The sequence below is a fragment of the Mastigoproctus giganteus genome, chromosome 5 (genome assembly GCF_048544385.1).
Source record: "Mastigoproctus giganteus isolate SK-2022 chromosome 5, ASM4854438v1, whole genome shotgun sequence".
NCBI classification, from domain to species: Eukaryota; Metazoa; Arthropoda; class Arachnida; order Uropygi; family Thelyphonidae; genus Mastigoproctus; species Mastigoproctus giganteus.
Window position 1 is genome coordinate 14,032,242 of NC_143579.1, and position 22,554 is coordinate 14,054,795.

General features: G+C 37.4%; 2 protein-coding genes across 2 annotated transcripts in view; one reads left to right on the plus strand and one right to left on the minus strand.

The window, feature by feature from the left end:
• Positions 1-22,554, plus strand: part of LOC150085182 (procollagen-lysine,2-oxoglutarate 5-dioxygenase 1-like) — a 248,928-nt gene that overhangs the window by 160,738 nt on the left and 65,636 nt on the right. The gene's annotated exons all lie outside the window — the stretch shown is intronic.
• The window catches only part of LOC150085183 (immunoglobulin domain-containing protein oig-4-like), a 23,701-nt gene continuing 2,495 nt past the window's right edge, over positions 1,349-22,554 (minus strand). Inside the window, exons 2-3 of the mRNA XM_090373834.1 lie at positions 13,628-13,777; positions 1,349-1,586 (exon numbers count right to left, since the gene is read on the minus strand). Coding sequence (XP_090229960.1) covers positions 1,431-1,586; positions 13,628-13,777 — 306 coding nt within the window. The 3' untranslated portion in view covers positions 1,349-1,430. The remainder of the gene's footprint in view (positions 1,587-13,627; positions 13,778-22,554) is intronic.

Here is a 22,554-nt window from a genome sequence, read left to right on the forward strand (position 1 = left end):
GCCCCAGATGTGGGAATAATATTCCATGGTAGGGGGAATTTGTGATTTGTACAGAGTGAACAGCTGTTTGGAAGAAAAGTAATGCCAAGAGCGAAAGAGAAAACAAAGTTTTTTAGATGCAGAGGAAGCAATATTTGTAATATGCTTGTGCCAAGAGAGATTAGAAGTCAGGGTAATCCCCAAAATAGATATATCATTTTGCCTAGATATCGGAGTGTCACCAAAGATAAGCATAGGAGTAGAAGAATCCTTTTTGCAAGATATAAGAAAAGACTCAGTTTTAGAAGGATTGAAATCAACTAAGTTGTCTTTGTCCCACTGGAGATCAGCATTTAAGGAACTCGTAACGGATATTCGAGAAGTTGAAGCTGATTGAGCAGGGCAAGGTTTTTCAAAATGGAAAGCGGAATGCAATGTGCTATCATTGGCAAAGCTATGGATAGGATTTCCAATCAATGGAAGAAGGTCATTAATATACAAGAGGAAAAGAGTGGGGGAAAGAACTGAACCTTGGGGGACACCGGCATTAGTGGAGAAATTAGAAGACAGAGAGCCATCTACCATCACCCTCAGTGAGTGATCAGAGAGAAAACTGGATAACCAATTACTAAAAACTTGACTTGACTTGAATGTTACCCGAATATCAGTTCCATTGGCGTTTTAGACTCCCAGGTCGCAAGTACAGCTTGTATGGCATATCTGAGAGAATGTATGTGACAACCTCAAGGACCTAATAGAATCTCAAGGACCATATTAATGAGCAGATAAAATAACATACATTGGAATCCAAGAAAACTTCACATAAACAATTTTTTTATTGTATATTATTGTACAGGACATTAAATACATGTGCACCAACAGTTAAACTGGGCTTTTTATATATTGAAAGTACAGTACCAGTGCAAATCATCCAGAAAAAATAAAATAAGATGCAAGTTTTATCTCCAAAATACTCAATTATAAAATTATCCCAGCATATTTAATTTAAGAAGAGGTTATTTTGAAACCTAATATAGATCGAACAGAAACATGTATAAAACTACATGAATATATTAAAATTTTACAAAATGAAAATATCTCTTGATATCACAGTTAAAATTTATATCATCACTCAAACAATAACATCTTATAATAACGTTCAAACTTAGCTTAATAAAGTGAATTTTTTTTTTAAATGATATATATATATCATTTATACAATACATGATATACAATACTATACCATATATTTGTATATAATCTTCAAGATATGTGCTTAATGCTAATTATTCATCTGTTTCCTAAAATAGATTGCTAAATCTAAGAGTTGAAATGTTTCTTAATATGTATAAAATCTTGAAAAGGCTGATTTTGTGATTTTTGAGGATTACAAAATGGAAGATAACAGGTAATTTTCATCTGTATGATATATTTTTTGTGGTCATTTGACATTATTTGCTAATGGTAAAGTCAGCTTTAAAGCTACGACCATCAGTGGTATATTTGTTGTTAGCTTGACATTCATATGTGCCTGAATCCATTTGGTGTGCTGGGGTAATTTCTAGCTTGCTCTTAAGGCGATCTTTACCAGTATGCCACTCTGAGATCTGAAAAGAAAGATATATCTAAATAAGTTTTAAAACTATAATTATTATAAATAAAAACTAATGTATAGTTATTAGATTTTGGATGGTTTCTCTTCTCTACCTTAATACTTTTAAGCAAAACGTAGAGTTAAACAGACAGTTATGTAGTGTTAGTGAATAAAGGAAACAAGTGTTCAATAGTAAGAATTCAATATTACAACTGGATGCAACATAACTCTCAGTGATGAGCAGTGATAAATGTAGACAGTGATAGACACAGCAGATATTTTTATTTAAATATATTATAAAGATATTTGAGGTCATGATTCTTACAGGTTATAACTTAATGGCGCAAGCCTTAATATGTTTTTATAGATATGTGTGCAGATATATGTTAGTCTATTTTGTTGCATATAACTTGCAGTGAGTCTTCTGGAGATTATGCATCCATGCTGTCATTTAACTAAGTAATACCAGTAAAGTCAGTTTTAAAACCGTGCCCATCAGTTGTATATTTATTATTAGATTGACAATTATAAGTGCCTGAATCCATTTGACGTACTGGTGTCATTACTAGCTTGCTCTTAATGTGGCCTGAGCCATTGTGACTCTCTGAGATCTGAAAAGAAAGAGATATCTTGATAAGTGATAAATTATTATTTTCTATAAATAACTTTATTGTCCTAGTGAAACACCTTGGTTTATTGTGAATTTAGATAGCGATTTTGAAAGTTAATACTTAGTGTCCGTAGATTTTTCTTTTAACTTGCCACCATTGTTATACGACATGGTATAGAGTAACCTGTATCCCGAACTTGATAGCTTAAGGTTTAACCTCAACTAGATAGCGAAATATGTTGAACTGTATTATAAATCTGTTAGCTTAGTCTAGTATTATCAATTAATCAGCAAAATTTATTATTCTTATTAAATTTCATTGTTAATTAAATTGTACTTAATCATGACCCAGACTAGAGCAGCAAAAGGACATGATCTATCCAAGTAGGATATCTTTGTGGTGTGCTAGGTACAGAGACTGTGAAGAAATTAGGTGCCAAATCAGTGTTCTGATGGGTGTCTATGAGAGTTTGAGTTGTAGGGTAGATGCCCTCAAAGAAATTAATGAGGGGCCCATCAAGCTCTCAGCTGCCTAACTCAATGCCAGAGCTCACTCCTACGCATCAGGCAACACAGCGGCAATCACCAAAGAAGAATGCACTTGTCCCACAGGAGGTAGTTATTGTCAGGGAGATGAGGAATATATTATGCAAAAAAGGATAGGTGCAACAGGACCAGAGTATGTCTGCCAGGGGCAAAAGTTGATGATATTGTAGAGCAGATATCATCTTTTAAGGACACAAAAGGTGATATAGTTGTACACATCGGCACTAATGACTTAAGAGTAAGACTGAGCAGATTTGCTTAACAAGTGCAGGTCAATGTTGAAGAAAAGTTGCAAATTAGGGTTAAATTTAAAAGTGTCTGCAATTCTTCCCAGACACGATAGCATTAGTAAAGGCACATGATGCGAGAGAACAAGCTTATATAGCATCAGCCAAAAAAAAAAAAAAAAACCCTTCGCATTTCACCCATCCACTTGCTCCAAACATTTGTCTAGTTCTGCCTTGAATCTATTTAAGCTATCAACTTCTACAACGACAGATGGAAGTTTGTTCCAGCAATCAACCACCCTCTGGCTAAACTTCCGCACATCTATCCTACAACTGTCTTTCCTCAATTTGAATATATGCCCAGTCAGGCAATTATTCTGAGCAAGAGGAAGAATCCCGTCAGCATTGAGCATACTCAAACCATTCAAGACTTTATACACCTCAATCAGATCACCTCGCAGGTGCCTAGTCTCCAGGCACTGTAATTTGCAAAACTTAAGAGTTTCTTCGTAAGAGCAACAAAGGGTTGCTCTTATGAAGTAGCATGTACTCGTTCCAGCAGCTCTACATCCTTCTTAAAATGAGACTTCCAGACCTGTATACAGTACTCAAGGTGTGGCCCGACCATTGCCTTATACAAGGGGATAATCACCTCCTTATTCCTGTAAATCAGGGGTGGTCAGCAAGTCAATCACGGCTTTAATTTCAGTCGATCACGATGAATTTTAAATATACAGTCATCCCTCGATTTGCACAGTCAGGTATACTACCAAAATTTTATATTGCGCAGCGGGTTTTGCTACCATTGCTTTATTATATTTATTTTATTATTTTTTTTTGCATGTTTGAAGATTTCATTGAAGGAGAAACACATTTCACCATAATAATGTAAAATACCACAGAATTCCAGCTGTCGGTATTATTGCAAATGAAATAAGATTGAGTTTATTACCCATTTATAATTAGATTGCACTAACAGAAAAGCCCAATGTACCGAGAAGTGCAAATTGTTTTATGGTTGTAACCTCCAGAAATATCATTAGAGAAATATTACAAAGGCATTCAAAACTGATTCTTATAAGGATATAACCAAACAGAGCAATAAACGATGGTGTGTTTGTCCGGTTATTTTGGAAACAACTTCCTCATTCGGGAATCCTCTTCATCAATTATCCTACGTTAGCTGCTCAGACAGAATATTTTTCTGGTTCGCGCAACGCAAAGTGTTTTAATCGATATGCATTGCTTTTGCTGATTTAATAACTGGACACTACTTATATGTTAATTTAATACCTTTTGATTTAAAATGAATACTACGAAAAAGAGTAAAATGTATCATTTTCATCAAAAGTGGGAACTAGAATACTTTTTTTCCAATGGTGAAAGAAAAATGTAGTTGTTTGATTTGCAATGCTTCCGTGGCTATACCCAAAAAAGGACATTTAGAAAGGCACTTCAATGCACTCCATGGTAAATACCAATCGAATTTTCTGCCAAATTAGAACTTAAATCCAGATTATTCGCACAACAAAATTTCTTCATGACACCTAATTACAATTTAAAGCAATAACTGTAGCATCATTTAAAGTGAGTCATCTTCTTGCAAAATAATGCAGATCATTTTCTGATGGTCAATTCATTAAAGACGCATTTTTAGAAATAACAGATTCTCTTTTTTGAAAATTTTAAGAACAAAAATGAAATTAAAAGTGCTCTTCAAATCTGCAATTATCTCGAAATACTGTGATGCAATGCATCGAAAAAATGAGTAAAAATGTGAGCGAATAATTGCCTGCTCATATTGCTAATTGTGTGTCCTTTTCTTTACAACTGGATGAATCTACAGATGTCAGTGATACAGCTCAGTTGATCGTTTTTATTTGTATGGTTTTCGATGATTCTGCCACTAGAGAGAAAGAACTAGAAGAAAGAACTAGAGGTCTTGATATCTTTAACTTATTCAAACATTTTATTGAAAAAATTAAATTACCACTATTTAAGCTCGTATCAGTAACAACAGATGGAGCTAAAACAATAATGGGGCATCTTAACAGATTCATCACATTGTGCCAAAAGGATGATGAATTCCCAGATTTTTCGAGTTACCACTGTATCATCCACCAACAAGTGTTAGCCAGGAAAAGATTAAATACTAAAAGTGTTATGGACATCGCTTTCAAAATCGTGAATTCCATCAGAGGACAGTCTCTTCAAAGGAGGCTTTTCAAAATGCAACCTGATGAAAAAGAACAAGATCTGATATTACACACAGATGTGAGGTGGCTGAGTCGGAGTAAGTTTCTACAGAATTTCGAAATTTGCTGAATGAAATTAAAAAATTTGTTGATCAAAGTGGAGATGATTATCAGCAGCTACAAGATATGGAGTGATTGTGTGATCTGGCTTTTTTGGCAGATTTTACCAGTAAATTAAGTGATCTGAATTTGGAATTACAAGGAAAAAATAATAATGTGGGTGACATGATTAGTAGTATTTCTGCATATAATTATCAATTTTTGGCAATGGCTAAGGATCTCAAAGAAAAACATTCGACCATTTTGCAAATATGCAAGATCATTTGCAAAAATATCCTGTTTTTGAATTTAATCGTGAGAAATATGTTTCTGAAATTGAGAATGTTGTGGACGATTTTGAAACCAGATTCAGTGATTTTAAAACAATTGAAGACATTAATCAATATATTTCTTATCCATTTAATGTCAACTTAGATACGAAACAAATTGCAGAAAAAATCGCTGCGATTTTTCACGTGGAGAAAATATTACTCTAAAATAAAATTATTACATTGCAAAACAATATCGTCCTAAAAGCCAGATCATCAGAAAAAGAGTTTTGAAAATATGTTTGCCGAGAAAAGTACCCAAATGTAAAAAATGCAGTGAACTTTTAAATTCCTGTTTTGGTTCCACATGTCTATGTGAATCGGCCTTTTCATATTTGAAACAAACAAAGACAAAGAATCGCTGTGCTCTTACGGACTTGCATACAGAAGATTCTTTACGGTTGGCATTATCACAGTATATCAGCGATTTTGAAAGCTTGGCAGATGACATGAAAACACAAACTTCGCATAAATTAAAATTTTAAATAAGTATGAATTTAAAATAAGAATTCTGAATTATATTGAATTTTAAAATTTATAAACAGTATTTTTCAATATGTGTTGATTAAATTTTTTAACCTTGTGCAATGAAATTTTTGAGATGGTAGATCGTGGCACATTTTGAAGGAAAAAAGTAGATCGCATCACAAATTAAGTTGGCCACCCCTGCTGTATATCATTAACAAGACACCATGAGCTACCCTTGCACACCATCTGCACTTCTCAGGAAACTTCTATCAGTGTAGTACCACACAGTTGATATGTTACTCTGGGGTTACTGCTTCCCATATGCAGTACTTTACATTTTTTAATGTTGAATTTAAGTTGCCACCTCTCAGCCCATCTACCAACTTTTCGAGACCTTGTTGCAGCAGCATACTGTCATTAGTGTCATTAACAACACTGCCAACCTTCTTATCATTAAACTTGGACATTAAGCCTGATATACCATCATCAATATCATTAATAAATACAAAAAACGACAATGGACCCAACATTGAACCATGAGGGAACCCCACTAATAACATTAGTCTACGAAGAGCAGTGTCCATTGATTACTACTCAGTCTTCTCCCACTCAACCATCCCTTTATCCATAGCAGCAATCTTCCACGTGCAACAGTATCAGAAGCCTTTCTAAGATCCAAAAATATGATATCAAAATTATTCTTTGCATCCAGTTCCTTTGTGACTACATCATAGAATCCAATGACTTCCCATTAACAAACCCATGCTGTGTCCGAGCCATAACTGAAGTCTTGTCTAGATGATCCTGCAATACATCTTTAACCAGTGCCTTCATTAATTTCCCTGGAACAGAAGTTAAACTAACAGGTCTGTATTTACTTGTTTGTTGTTTGTTATTTGGTTTTTAGGAGCATTAGCAACTAAGGCCATATTGCTCTGGGGATATGCGGTGGCCATTCCCTGACCTTTCCCCATCCTCCATATTTGGTGGTTACGGGCTCAAACTCTGGTCTAATCAAGAAGCGTGTGCTACGCACTGCTGCTCCTGCTCACCTGGCTATTGAGGTGCCATAATTACTTGTGTCGCCCTTTGATCTTCCTTTGTGAATTGGGGTCACATTTTCATATCTCCAGTCCATGGGAACCTCCCCTGAGTCCAAGAAAGCTCTCATCATTATGGCTAAGGTTTGTTTTCTTTCTTTGCTGCCTCCTTTAATATAACTGGATAGATCCCATCCACCCCAGGTACCTTTCTTATGTTTATCTTCAACAGTTTCTCCTCCACTATCCTCTCAGTTATTACAAAATCATCTAGCTCACTTCCAGGTTTAATTCACCTCTGGAATTAATTCCCCTCCCTGAATAACTCATGTATGAATGTAGAGGCAAAATACTCATATAGTTTGTTAGCTACCTGATTCATCAACAGTTGAACCATTGATATCAAGTGGACCAATCTGATTCATGCCCACCCTCCTAGAGTTTACATAAGTAAAGAACTCTTTGCTGTTTTTGTTTGCATCCTTTGCCAAAGATTTCTTATATTTGCCTTTGCCTGCTTAACTTCCTTTCTGACTTGGTTACAGACAAGCTTATATCTATCATAGGCTTCTATGTCACCTGTTAATTTACATGTATCCCATGCATTTTCCTTCTGTGCCACATGTCTCATTAGTTCATCTGACATCCATTTAGGATGTCAAAGATTCCCAAAGGAACTAGTAGTTGTTGATGACTCTATTGTCAGGGAAACAGGAAACATGCTTTGTAAAAAGGATAGGTGGAACAGGACCAGGGTATGTCTGCCAGGGGCAAAGGTTGATGACGTTGTAGAGCGGATATCATCTTTTAAGGGCACAAAAGGTGATATAGTTGTACACGTTGGCACTAATGATATTAAGAGTAGGAGACCGGCGGAATTACTTAACAAGTACAGGTCACGGATGAAAAAAAGCCGTGAATTAGGGTTGAATTTGAAAGTGTCTGCAATTCTGCCCAGACACGATAGGAGGGAGTATATGATGAGAGCCCTGTCGATCAATTCGGCCCTGGAAAGATTGTGCAGGGCTCAAGGGGTAGATTTTTTTTTCAGCCTGGTCTGTACTTGTTAACAGGAGAGACTGCTTCTACAGGGATGAGATACACTTAAATAGAAAGGGTGCAAGAATGTTTGCTGATGCTATCGAGGCAGTGTTAGGTGGGTCAGAAAACTGCTAGATTGGGGGGATACTAGGACTAATAATTTAACAGTAGCCACTGGCAGAAGAGAAAGTGATTCTTGCACTGCTTCTATTGGAATGAGCAGCAGCCTGGAAAATAAGATGCAGGATATTTCAGAGACTGCTGGGAATCATGGGGGTACAAGTAAACACATGGGTTGTGTTAGGGTGGCTAAGAGGAAGAGCAGATGCATGTATACTTGCGTGTACACCAATGCTAGGAGTTTAGTAAATAAATTTGATGAATTTGAGGTATTGCTCAAAACATCAAAGGCAGATATTGTTGGGATTTCAGAGACGTGGTGTCACACAGATATAAGGAATGCAGAACTGGAATTTGGGGAGTAAAATGTCTACAGAAAGGATAGACAGGATAGGAAGGGAGGAGGGGTTATGCTATTAGTTAAGAAACACATAAAAACCAAGGAAGTGAAGCCAGTCGACATCGCTGGACAGTGCAGTGTTCAGTCAGTTTGGTGTGACATAAGCATTGGGAGATCAAAATTGAGAGTAGGAGTGTGATATAGGCCTAATGACTCTGATGAGTATAATAAGAAACTGTACAGAGAAATAGAGTGGGCCAGTAAATCAGAGAGTCTTATAATGGGGGATTTTAATTTCCCAGATATTGACTGGAATTTGGGGGCTGGTCACTCACACACTAGCAGGGCTTTTGTGGATTTATTGGATGATTGTTTTCTACATCAGCATGTTCGGGAGGCAACTAGAGGGAGTAATACTCTTGATTTGATTATCAGTAGTGATTCTTCATGCATTAAGAATCTGCAGATAAATGAACCACTAGGTGGCACTGATCACAGTGTTCTGAAGTGGGATTTACTCAAAGAGGTAACTACCATTAGGGGTAAAGGGAAGGGGTATTGCTTTCGTAAAGGCGACTACGATGGACTGAGACAGTATTTAAATTCTATACAGTGGGATCAACTGATGATGTTACCAACAGCAAATTCAAAATGGGAAGCATTCAAAGAACTTACCTTGGAAGCTACTAGGCTTTACATACCAACTAAGAAATATTGTTCAAGGTTTAGGCCTAAATGGATGTCAGATGAACTAATGAGGCATATGGCAGAGATACATACAAATTAACATGGGATACATACAAATTAACACGTTACACAGAAGCCTATGATAGATACAAGTTGATCTGTAACCAAGTTACAAAGGAGGTTAGGCAGGCGAAGGCAGATTACGAGAAATCCTTGGCAAGGGATGCGAAGAAAAACAGCAAAGAGTTCTTTACTTATGTAAACTCTAGAAGGAAGGGGATGAATCAGATTGGTCCACTTGATATCGATGGGTCAACTGTTGATGATCCTGCTCAGTTAGCTAACAAACTAAATGAATATTTTGCATCGACATTCACACATGAGTAGTTATTCAGCGAGGGGAATTCCCAGAGGTGTATTCAACTCTGGCAGTAAGCTAGAGAATCTTGTAATAACTGAGAGTAAAGTGGAGGAGAAATTGTTGAAGATAAACACAAGAAAGGCACCTGGGGTGGATGGGATCTATCCAGTTATATTAAAGGAGGTAGCAAAGGAAGTAAGCAAACCCTTAGCCATAATTATGAGAGCTTCCTTGGACTCAGGGGAGGTACCCATGGACTGGAGATGTGCAAATGTGACCCCAATTCACAAAGGAGGATCAAAGGCTGACACAAGTAATTATAGACCTTTGAGTTTAACTTCTGTTCCCGGAAAATTAATGGAGGCACTGGTTAAAGAAGCACTGCAGGATCATCTAGACAAGACTTCAGTTATAGCTCGGACACAGCATGGTTTTGTTAAGGGGAAATCTTGCCTGACCAATTTGATTGGATACTATGATGCAGTCACAAAAGAACTGGATGCATTGAATAACTTTGATATTATATACTTGGATCTTAGAAAGGCTTTTGATACTGTTGCACATGGAAGACTGCTGCACAAATTGGAGCAGTGTGGCATTGGAGGCAAATTGCTGCTATGGATAAAGGGGTGGTTGAGGGGGGAGAAGACAGAGAGTGGTAATCAATGGACACTGCTCATCATGGACTAATGTTATTAGTGGAGTCCCTCAGGGTTCAGTATTGGGTCCTTTATTGTTTTCTGTATTTATAAATGATATTGATGATGGTATATCAAGCTTAATGTCCAAGTTTGCAGACGATACGAAGGTTGGCAGGGTTGTCAAGGACACTACTGACACTATGCTGCTGCAACAGGATCTGGAAAGGTTGAGCAGATGGGCTGAGAGGTGACAAATGAAGTTTAAAATTGACAAATGTAAAGTACTACATATGGGAAACAGCAACCCCAGAGCAACGTATCAACTCTGTGGTACTACACTGACATTGGTAGAATGAAAGGGATCTGGGGGTGGTTGTGCAGGCAGATATGACGTTCTCTGAGCAGTGCAGACGGGCTGCAAGAGTAGCTCATGGTGTATTGTCAATGATATATAGGAATTTTTCTAGCAGGGATAAGGAGGTGATTATTCCCTTGTATAAGGCAATGGTCAGGCCACACCTAGAGTACTGTATACAGGCCTGGAGGCCTCATTTCAAGAAGGATGTAGAGCTGCTGGAACAAGTACAGAGAAGGGCAACAAGATTAGTGAATGGAACAAAGGGGTGCTCTTACGAAGAAAGGCTTAAGTTTTGCAAATTACAGTGTCTGGAGACTAGGCACCAGCGAGGTGATCTGATAGAGGTGTACAACGCCTTGAATGGTTTGAGCATGCTCAATGCTGATGGAATTCTTCCTCTTGCTCAGAATAATCACCTGAGAGGGCATAAATTCAAATTGAGGAAAGACAGATGTAGGATAGATGTGCAGAAATTTGCCTTTAGCCAGCGGGTGGTTGGTTGGTGGAACAGACTTCCATCCCTTGTCGTGGAAGTTGATAGCCTAAATAAATTTAAGGCTCAGCTGGACAGGTATTTCGAACGAACAGAGGGGTGAAATGGAAGTGGTTATTTTTTAGTTATTTATTTTACTTTTTTTTTTTTGGCTGATGCTGCATAAGCTTGCTTTCTTGCATCAAATGCCTCTACTAATGCTAATGCTAAATGCTAATGCTAGGCCAAAATCTTGAACAATATCTCTTAGTTGGTATGAAAAGCTTAGTAGCTTCCAAGATTAATTCTTTGAATGGTTCCCATTTTGAATTTGCTGTTGTTAATGTCATCAGTTTGACCCACCGTATAGAATTTAAATATTGTCTCAGACCACCGTAGTCACCTTTACAAAAGCAAAAACCCTTCCCTTTACCTCTGATGGTAGTTACCCCATTTGAGTAAATTCCATATCAGCACACCGTGACCATTGCCACCAAGTGGTTCTTTTATCTACAGATTCTTAATGATGAAGAATCACTATTGATAAACAGATCAAGAGTATTACTCCCTCTAGTTGCCTCCTGAACATGCTGCTTTAGAAAACAATCATCCAATAAATCCAGAAAAGCCTTGCTAATGTGTGAGTGACCAACCCACAAATTCCAGTCAATTCTGGGAAATTAAAATCGCCCATTATAAGACATTCTGATATACTGGCCCACTATTTCTCTGTACAGCTGTTTATTATAACTCATCAGAGTCATTAGACCTATAACACACTACTACTCTCAAATTTGTTTTCCCAGTGCTTATGTCACTCCAAACTGACTTGCACTGCACTGTCTAGCCATGTCGACTGGCTGTACTTCCTTGGATTTGGTGTTTCTTAACTAATAGCATAGACCTACTCCCTTCCTGTCCTGTCTATCCTCCCTGTACACATTGTACTCCCAAATTCCAGTTCTGCATTCCTTATATCTGTGTGATGTCACATCTCTGATATCCCAACAATATTTGCCTTTGATGTTTTGACCAACAGCTCAATAGGAGGGAGTATATGATAAGAGCCTTGTCGATCATTTGGCCCTGTAGAGATTGTGCAAGGCTCAAGGGGTAGAATTTTTCTCAATGTGGTCTGTGCTTCATAACAGGAGAGACTGCTTCTATAGGGATGGGATACACTTAAATAGAAAGGGTGCAAGAATATGTACTGATGCTATCGAGGCAGTGTTAGGTGGGTCAAAAAACTGCTAGCTTGGTGGGATTCACAGACTAAAAGATTAACAATAGCTGCAGGCAGAAGCTAAAGTGATTCTTGTACTGATTCTATTGTAATGAGCTGCTGGGGATTTCAAGAGCTGCTGGGAGTCTTCATGGAACAAGTAAATACAGGGCTTTGTTAGGGTAACTAAGAGTAAGAACAGGTGCATATATACTTGCATGTACAACAATGCTAGAAGTATAGTAAATAAATTTGATTAATTTGAAGTGTTGATCAAGACATCAAAAGCAGATATTGTTGGGATATCAGAGACGGATGTCACACAGATATAAGCAGTGCAGAATTGGAATTTGGGTAGTACAATGTGTACAGAAAGGATAGACAGGGTACAAAGGGAGATGGGGTTATGCTGTTAGTCAAGAAAACACACAAAATCTAAGGAAGTGCATCCAGATGACATGGGTGGATAGTACAATGTTGAGTCAATATGGTGTGACATAAACACTGGAAAATGGAAAATGAGAGTAGGAGTGTGTTATAGGCCTAATCTCTGATGAGTACAACGAACAATTGGACAGAGGAAAATAGAGAGGGCCAGTAAATCAGAATGTCTTGTAATGGGGGATTTTAACTTTCCAGATATTGACTGGAACTTGTGGATTGGTCACTCATTTTCTAGCAAGACTTTTAAGGAGTTATTATTGAATTGTTTTCTACAGCAACATGTTTGAAATGCAACAAGAGAGAGTAATACTCTTGATCTGATTAACAGCAGTGATTATTTATGCATTTAAAATTTGTAGATAAAGGAACCACTGGGTGACCGTGATCACAGTGTACTGATTTGGGATTTACTCAAAGATGTAACCGATCAAGGGTAAAGGGAAGGGTTTTTGTTTTCATAAAGGTGACTACAGTGGTCTCAGACAGTTTTTAAATTCTATACAGCAGGATTAACTGATGATGTTTAAAACAGCGAATTCTAAATGGGAAATCTTCAAGGAATTAATCTTGGAAGCTGCTAGGCTTTTCATGCCAACTAAAAAATACTATTCAAGATTTAGACCTAAATGGATGTCAAATGAACTAATAAGATAAATTTTTTCTTAAAATAAAGTTATATCTTGGCTGTAAATATAATCAGAAAGTTTTCAGCTTTATTTTGATTATTATCCCATCAATATATTTGTTTGAAAAATGCAGAAATATAATAATAATTTCGAAACAAGGAAAATTAATTTTGAAATGTTAAATAACATTCTAGGATTATTTATATATTAGTGAATAGTGATACTTACCTGCGAATAGGGATGAGCATAAAGTTCTACACCTTCTTTAAACCAGGTAATACGAGGTCGAGGATCTCCTTTAGCAACACAGATTAAAACTATTTTATGACCAAGGAGAAATTCATAGTCAAAATGAGATGCTTTAATTATTTGTGCTCCCTATAAAAAAAAAAAGAAAGTATATACCCTGAATATAATTGATATAACAGAAACTGAAAACTGCTTGGTAAGGGAGGGTGGCAGTGCAGAGAAAGAATAGAATTAAGAACTAAAAATCGATTTTGTAATTTTATCTGCAAAATAAATTTTCAGAATATCAGATGTTTGAAAGTTGTGAAATGTGAGATGCATAAGTTGTTAAATATCAGAAGTGTGAAATCATTAAAACAGATATTGTAAAAAAATCATTTTCCTTTAATAATAAATGAAAAGAAAGAAAAGATGAAAAAAGTATTGATAGTAGTGGTGGGATTACAGAACTGCTGTTATAGAATCTAGTGTCTCTTCACAGAAGGGGAATGAGGAGTTCATTAGTTGGTTATCATGATTAATTTAATCAAAGTAGAGCTAAATGCTCTTAATGTTACTATTTAATCTCATATGATAATTGTGATAATTGAACTGTATCGTAATAAAGTATCAGTTTTGCTTCTCTAACAGAATCCTTTGAAATTTGGCACATGAAATTAGCCATTATGAAAAGATTGTTGAAATTATTTGGATAGCTCATCCAAGTATAGTGAAAATAAGTATAAACAAATATGATTAAAGAGGCCTGTATGCTCTGGATTTATTTTTATTGTGGATTATTGTGTGACACAGAGCGAAACGGAAGACAGAATAAATAATGACAAATTTAATACTAATTGTAAGACACGCATATTAAAATTAATATATGTGTGTGTTTTACAATTAATATTAAACTTGTCATTATTTATTCTGTCTTCCGTTTCGCTTTGTGTCACACAATAATCCACAATAGTATAAACAAACTTAATTATTTAAAACATATTTGAAATTTGAAAATCCATTGGTATACATTTTGTGTCCATCGCATGTTTCAAATTAAAAGCATATCAAATTTCAAAAAAAATGGGTTTTTTTTTCCCTTGTAACAATAAATATATTAAGAATGGATATAGGAGAACTGAAGCAATTATTCCCCATCATTAATATTTATTTTGTAAGGAAAAACAAACTTTTGATGATCCTGCTCAAGTTACTGAATAAGAGAGAGCTAAATAATGATGTGATAAGAGGAAAGTGGAAGATAACTTGTTAAAGCTAAACATAAAAAGGTCATTTGGGGTGGATGGGATCTATCCGATATTAAGGGCGGCAGCAAGGGAAGTAAGCAAACCATTGACCATAATTATGAGAGCTTGTTTCGATCAGAGGAGGTCCCTGTGGATATGACATGTATGAATGTATCCCCAATTCACAAAGGGGGTCACAGGGTGACATGAGTAATTACAATCCTCTTAACTTAACTTTTGTTCCAAGGAAAATAAATTGGAGGCACTGGTTAAAAATAGTAATGCAGGACCATCTAGACTGGAGTGCAGTTATACTTCAGTCACAGCATGGATTTGTTTATGGGCTGTCTTGTGCAACCAGTTTGATTAGATAATGTGGTACAGTAACAAAGGAACTGGATACAAAATGTAATTTTGATATAATATACATGGATTTCAGGAAAGCTTTTGATAAAATTGCACTTAAAAGACTGCTGTGCAGATTGGAGCTATGGGTAAAGGTATGATTGACAGTGTTCTTCCCAGGACCGATCAAAAGGGTGCACCACCCAGTGAATAAATAAATAAATTTGATGAATTTGAGGTATTGCTCAAAACATCAAAGGCAGATATTGTTGGGATATCAGAGACGTGGTGTCACACAGATATAAGGAATGCAGAACTGGAATTTGGGGAGTACAATGTGTATAGAAAGTATAGACAGGACAGGAGGGGAGGAGGGGTTATGCTATTAGTTAAAAAACACATAAAATCCAAGGAAGTGAAGCCAGTCGACATTGATGGACAGGGCAGTGTCGAGTCAGTTTGGTGTGACATAAGCATAGGTAAATCAAAATTGAGAGTAGGAGTGTGCTATAGGCCTAATGACTCTGATGAGTATAATAAGATACTGTACAGGGAAATAGAATGGGCCAGTAAATCAGAGAGTCTTAAATGGGGGATTTTAATTTCCCAGATATTGACTGGAATTTGTGGGTTGGTCACTCACACACTAGCAAGGCTTTTGTGGATTTATTGGATGATTGTTTTCTACACCAGCATGTTCGGGAGGCAACTAGAGGGAGTAATACTCTTGATCTGATTATCAGTAGTGATTCTTCATGCATTAGGAATCTGCAGATAAAGGAACCACTGGGTGGCAGTGATCACAGTGTGCTGAAGTGGGATTTACTCAAGGAGGTAACTACCATCAGAGGTAAAGGGAAGGGTTTTTGCTTTCGTAAAGGCGACTATGATGGTCTGAGACAGTATTTAAATTCTATACAGTGGGACCAACTGATGATGTTACCAACAGCAAATTCAAAATGGGAAGCATTCAAGGAACTAATCTTGGAAGCTACCAGGCTTTACATACCAACCAAGAAATATTGTTCAAGGTTCAGGCCTAAATGGTTGTCAGATGAACTAATGAGACATATGGCAGAGAAGAAAAATGCATGGGATACATACAAATTAATGGGTGACATGGAAGCCTATGATAGATATAAGTTGGTCTGTAACCAAGTCACAAAGGAGATTAGGCAGGCAAAGGCAGATTATGAGAAATCCTTGGCAAAGGATGCAAAGAAAAACAGAAAAGAGTTCTTTACCTATTTAAACTCAAGAAGGAAAGGGATGAATCAGATTGGTCCACTGGATGTTGATGGTTCAACAGTTGAGGATCCAGCTCAGGTGGCTAACAATCTAAACGAGTATTTTGCATCTACATTCACACATGAGGAGTTATTCAGGAAGGGGAATGTCGTAGGTGAAGTAAACATTGGCAGTGAGCTAGATGATTTTCTAATAACTGAGAGGAAAGTGGAGGAGAAATTGTTGAGGATAAACATAAAAAAGGCACCCGGGGTGGATGGGATCTATCCAGTTATATTAAAGGAGGCAGCAAAGGAAGTAAGCAAACCCCTAGCCATAATTATGAGAGTTTCTTTGGACTCAGGGGAGGTACCCATGGACTGGAGATGTGCAAATGTAACCCCAATTCACAAAGGAGGATCAAAGGCTGACACAAGTAATTATAGACCTGTTAGTTTAACTTCGGTTCCAGGAAAATTAATGGAGACACTGGTTAAAGAAGCACTGCAGGATCATCTGGACAAGAATTCAGTTATAGCTCAGACACAGCATGGTTTTGTTAAGGGCAGGTCTTGTCTGACCAATTTGATTGGATACTATGTAGTCACAAAAGAACTGGATGCAGGGAATAACTTTGATATTATATATTTGGATCTTAGAAAGGCTTTTGATACTGTTGCGCATGGAAGACTGCTGCACAAATTGGAGAAGTGCGGCATTGGAGGCAAATTGCTGCTATGGATAAAGGGATGGTTGAGTGGCAGAAGACAGAGAGGGTAATCAATGGACACTGCTCAACGTGGACTAATGTTATTAGTGGAGTTCCTCAGGGTTCAGTGTTAGGTCCATTGTTGTTTTCTGTATTTATAAATGATATTGATGATGGTGTATCAGGCTTAATGTCCAAGTTTGCAGACGATACCAAGGTTGGCAGGGTTGTTAAGGACACTACTGATACTATGCTGCTGCAACAGGATCTGGAAAGGTTGAGCAGATGGGCTGAGAGGTGGCAAATGAAGTTTAACATTGACAAATGTAAAGTACTACATATGGGAAACAGTAACCCCAGATCACCGTATCAACTCTGTGGTACTACGCTGACAGTGGTAGAGAATGAAAAGGACCTGGGGGTAATTGTGCAGGCAGATATGAAGTTCTCTGAGCAGTGCAGACGAGCTGCAAGAGTAGCTCATGGTGTCTTGTCAATGATATACAGGAATTTTTCTAGCAGGGACAGGGATGTGATTATTCCCTTGTATAAGGCATTGGTCAGGCCACACCTTGAGTACTGTATACAGGTCTGGAGGCCTCATTTCAAGAAGGATGTAGAGCTGCTGGAACGAGTACAGAGAAGGGCAACAAGATTAGTGAATGGAACAAAGGGTTGCTCTTACGAAGAAAGGCTTAAGTTTTGCAAATTACAGAGCCTGGAGACTAGGCATCGGCGAGGTGATCTGATAGAGGTGTATAAGGCTTTGAATGGCTTGAGCATGCTCAATGCCGATGGGATTCTTCCTCTGGCTCAGAATAATCACCTGAGAGGGCATAAATTCAAATCGAGGAAGGACGGATGTCGGATAGATGTGCGGAAATTTTCCTTTAGCCAGCGGGCAGTTGGTTTGTGGAATAGACTCCCATCGCTTGTTGTTGAAGTTGATAGCCTAAACAAATTTAAGGCTCAGCTGGACAGGTATTTCGAACGAACGGAGGGGTGAAATGGGAGTAGTGGTTGGTGTTTTTTTTTTTTTTTTTTTTGGCTGATGCTGAATAAGCTTGCTTTCTTGCATCATATGCCTCTACTAATGCTAATGCTAATTTAATTGACAGCTGCTAAAATTTAAGCAATTCTCACAGAACCATATGGTACTGATCTTGATTCAAACATACTATGTGATCAAGAACAATGCGACAGGAGCATATAACATTAAATTATTCAATTAATTTTTAATCTGGATCGCTTAAATCACATTTATAAATAACAGAAATTGTATAATATTGCAAAGTATTACACTTCCCCATCTGGCTATTCATAATGCCACCTGGCTGGCAAAAACATTTGGAGAGAACACTGATTGAGTGGGAGAAGTCAGAGAGTGGTAATTAATGAACACTTCTCTTCATGGACTGATGTTATTAATGGAGTCCCGAGGTTGAGTCCCTTGTTGTTTTCTTGTTTATTAAGGATATTGATGAAGGTATATCAGGCTTAATGTATAAGTTTTCAGATGAATACAAAGGTTGTTAGAATGGTTAATCACAGTAATCAAGGTATGCTACTACAGCAAGGTCTATAAAAATTAGTTGGATGGGCTGAGAAATAGCATATGGAGAGCAGTAATCCCAGATTAATGTACCAGCTGTGTGGTACCATGCTCAAGGTAGTGGAGAATGAAAAGGACCCATGAAGTTGTGTAGTCAGATATGAAGTTCTCTGAGCAGTGCACACAAGCTTCCAGAACAGCTCCTAGGGATTTATCAATGATATACAGGGATTTTTCTAGCAGGGATAAGAAGATGATTGTCTCATTGTATAAAGCAATGATCAGGCCACATCTTGAGTGCTGCATACGGATCTGTAGACCTCATTTTAGGAAGGATGTAGAACTGCTGGAACTGCACAGTAGGGCAGTGAGATTGGCAAGGGGAACAAAGGGCTGTATTTACCAAGAAGGTTTCAATTCTACAAATTGTGGTGTCTGGAGACTAGACACCTGCAAGGTGATCTGATTGATGTGTTTAAGGCTTTGAATAGAATGAGTAAGCTGAACACTATGGGAACCTTCCTCTTTCTCAGACTATGCGCATGAGAGGAGGATAAATTCAAATTGAGGATGGATCGTTACAGATGTGTGGAAGTTTGCTCTCTGTCAAACAGGTGGTTGATTGTTGGAACAAAATTCCATGTGTTGATTTTGTAGTGGATTCCATGTGTTGATTTTGTAGTGGATAGTTTGAATAAATTCAAGAACTGCGAAACTATTGTGGGGGGACAGGTGATTTGGGATTTTTTTTGGCTGATTCTGTATAAGCTTGCTTTCTTGTATCATATACACTACTATGCACTCCTATACTAAGAAAAAAAAAAGGCAGTTATGCCTATTTGATTCTTGTGAAGCAATTTTTTAATTTTTTTCAAAAAAAAAAAGTGAGAGATTCTGTTTGTTAAATGATATCTTGGATGTTGCACGGAGGATAAATTCAATCTATATATATACAAATCTTTGTTAATTTATCATTTATTAGTAATTAAAAATGATGGCAATAAATCAAACATTGTACAGTATCGGCCAAAAAAAAAAAAAACTCCCCCCATCACCTGCCCATCTCCTCTAATAATTTGTCTAGTTCTTCCTTGAATTTTTCATTCAAACTATCCAGGTCCAACGCCAGATGAAAATTTTTTCTAACAATCAATTACTCTCTGGCTGAAGGCAAATTTCTACACACCTTGCTCAGTTTGAATTTATGCTCCCTCATGTATGTTGTCTGAGCAAGAGGAAAGATGGATCCTCAGCAGTTAGATTACTCAGTCTGTTCAACGTCAATCCATCAATCCATTCTCCTCAGTGGTGACTCCAGACTGCAATTTTCAGAACTAAAATCTTTCTGAGAAAGGACACTGTTTTGTCCCCACTCACTAATCTTGTTGCTCTTCTCCACCAACTCCAACAAATTCAGATCTTTTAGCAAATGAGACTACTAAACCAGTGTGCGTGCTCAAGAACTTGTACAGTGAAATAGTTAGCTCCATAAAAATTCCTTTATATCATTGAAAAAACCCCATGAACTGTCCTACCAGCGTATCTGCAATGTCCAGAAAACTTCATTATTTTTTGCATAATTAGCTCCAGGTCTTTTTTCTTCTTCCCTACCACATAGTTGGTATTCTGCGATTACTGCTATTCATATATAGTACCTTGCATTTGTCAATGTTAAACTTCAGTTGTCTTGTAAATTTGTCAATGTTAAACTTCAGTTCAGCCAGTCTGCCTAGTCTTGCTAGATCTTCTTGTAATAGCATACACCTAATTGCTGGCATTAACCACCCTGGCAATCTTCTTTTGAGCTGCAAACTTTGACATTAGCATTAACAGTGGCAAATGATGCAAGAAAGTTAGCTTATACAGCATCAGCCAAAAAAAAAAAAAAAAAAAATACAATGCCTCCCCATGGAAATTTATTCCATGGGAGGTGTTGTGTGGAAATTTATGAAAATTTATTACAAATATCAACCACCCATTGGCTAAAGGAAAACTTCCACTCATCTGTTCTTCAACCGTCCTTCCTCAATTTGAATTTGTGCTCCCTCGTGTGTGTGGTTTGAGCAAAAGGAAGAATTCCATCAGCATTCAGCTTGTTCAAACCCTTCAAGGCTTTATACACCTCAATCGCGTCACCTCACATGTGCCTAGTCTCCAGATGCAATCTGCAGACCTTTAGCCTTTCTTGTTAAGAGCAACCCATTGTTCACCTCACTAATCTCATTGCCCTTCTCTGTACTCGTTCCGGCAGCTCCACAGCTGTCTCAAAATGAGGCCTTCAGACCTGTATGCAGTACTCAAGATGTTGCCTGATCATTGACTTATACAATGGGACAATCACCTCCCTATCCCTGCTAGTAAAATTACTGTATATCATTCACAAAACCCAATGAGCTGTTCTGGAAGCCTGTCTGCATTGTTCAGAGAAGTTCGTATCTGACTGCACAGTTACCTCCAGTTCTTTCTCATTTTCACTATTCTGAGTGTAGTACCCTACAGCTAGTATGTTATCATGGAGTTACTGCTACACATATGCAGCACTTTGCATTTATTAATGTTATAACTTCAGTTGGCATTTCTTAGTCCATCTGCCTAACTCTTCTAGATCCTTGTAGTAGCATACTGCTGTTACTCTCATTAACCACTCTGCCAACCTTTGTATCATCTGCTCATCTGCCATCTTGGACATTTAGCCTGATATGCCTTCATCAGTATCATTGATAAATATAGAAAATAATGAACCCTGGGAGAATCCCATAATAACATTAGTCCATGAAGAGCAATGTCCACCGATTTTCACTCTCCATCTTCTCCCACTCAACCATCCCTTTATCCATTGCTTGCCCTTAATGCCACTTGTCAATGTTAAACTTTAATTTTCACTTCTCAACCAGTTGCCTAATTTTGCTAGATCTTCTTATAATAGCATACCCTAATTACTGTCAATAACCACCCTGCCAACCTTTTTATGATCTGCAAACTTTGGCATTAGCATTAGCAGTGGCAAATGATGTAAGAACGTAAGCTTATACAGCATCAGCCAAAAAAAAAAAAAAAAAAAAAAAAAACACACCTCCCATTTCACTTATTCATTATCTCCATTAGTTTGCCCAGTTCTTCCTTGAATTTATTCAAATTATCAACTTCCAAAACAACAGATAGAAATTTATTCCAAAAATCAACCACCCATTGGCTAAAGGCAAACTTCAACTCACATATACTTTAATGATCTTTCCTCAATTTGAATTTGTGTTCCCACATGTGTGTGCTGTGTTTGAGCAAGAGGAAGATTCCCATCAGCATTCAGCTTGCTCAAACCCTTCAAGGCTTTATACACCTCAGTAACATCACCTCACAGGTGCCTAGTCTCCAGATGCTGCAATTTGCAGAACTTCAGGTTTCTTGGTAAGAGTAATCCATTGTTCATCTCACTCAGCAGCTCCACATCCTTCCCAGAATGAGGCCTTCAGACCCGTATTCAGAACTCACTATGTTGCCTGATCATCGTCTTATACAATGGGACCGTCATCTCCCTTTCCCTGCTAGTAAAATTCCTGAATATCATTCACAAAAGCCTGTGAGTTGTCCTGACAGACTGTCTGCATTGCTCAGGGAATTTCATATCTGACTGCACAATTACCTGCAGTTCTTTTTCATTTTTCACTCAGAAGAGTGAAAAATGAAACCTACACTTAGAATATGTAGTACCCTACACTCAGAATATGTAGTTTCTGCTATGGTCGATGTAGTTACTGCTAATCATATGCAGAACTTTGCATTTATCAATGTTAAACTTCAGTTGGCATTTCTCAGCCAATCTGCCTAACTTTTCTAGATCATGTTGCAG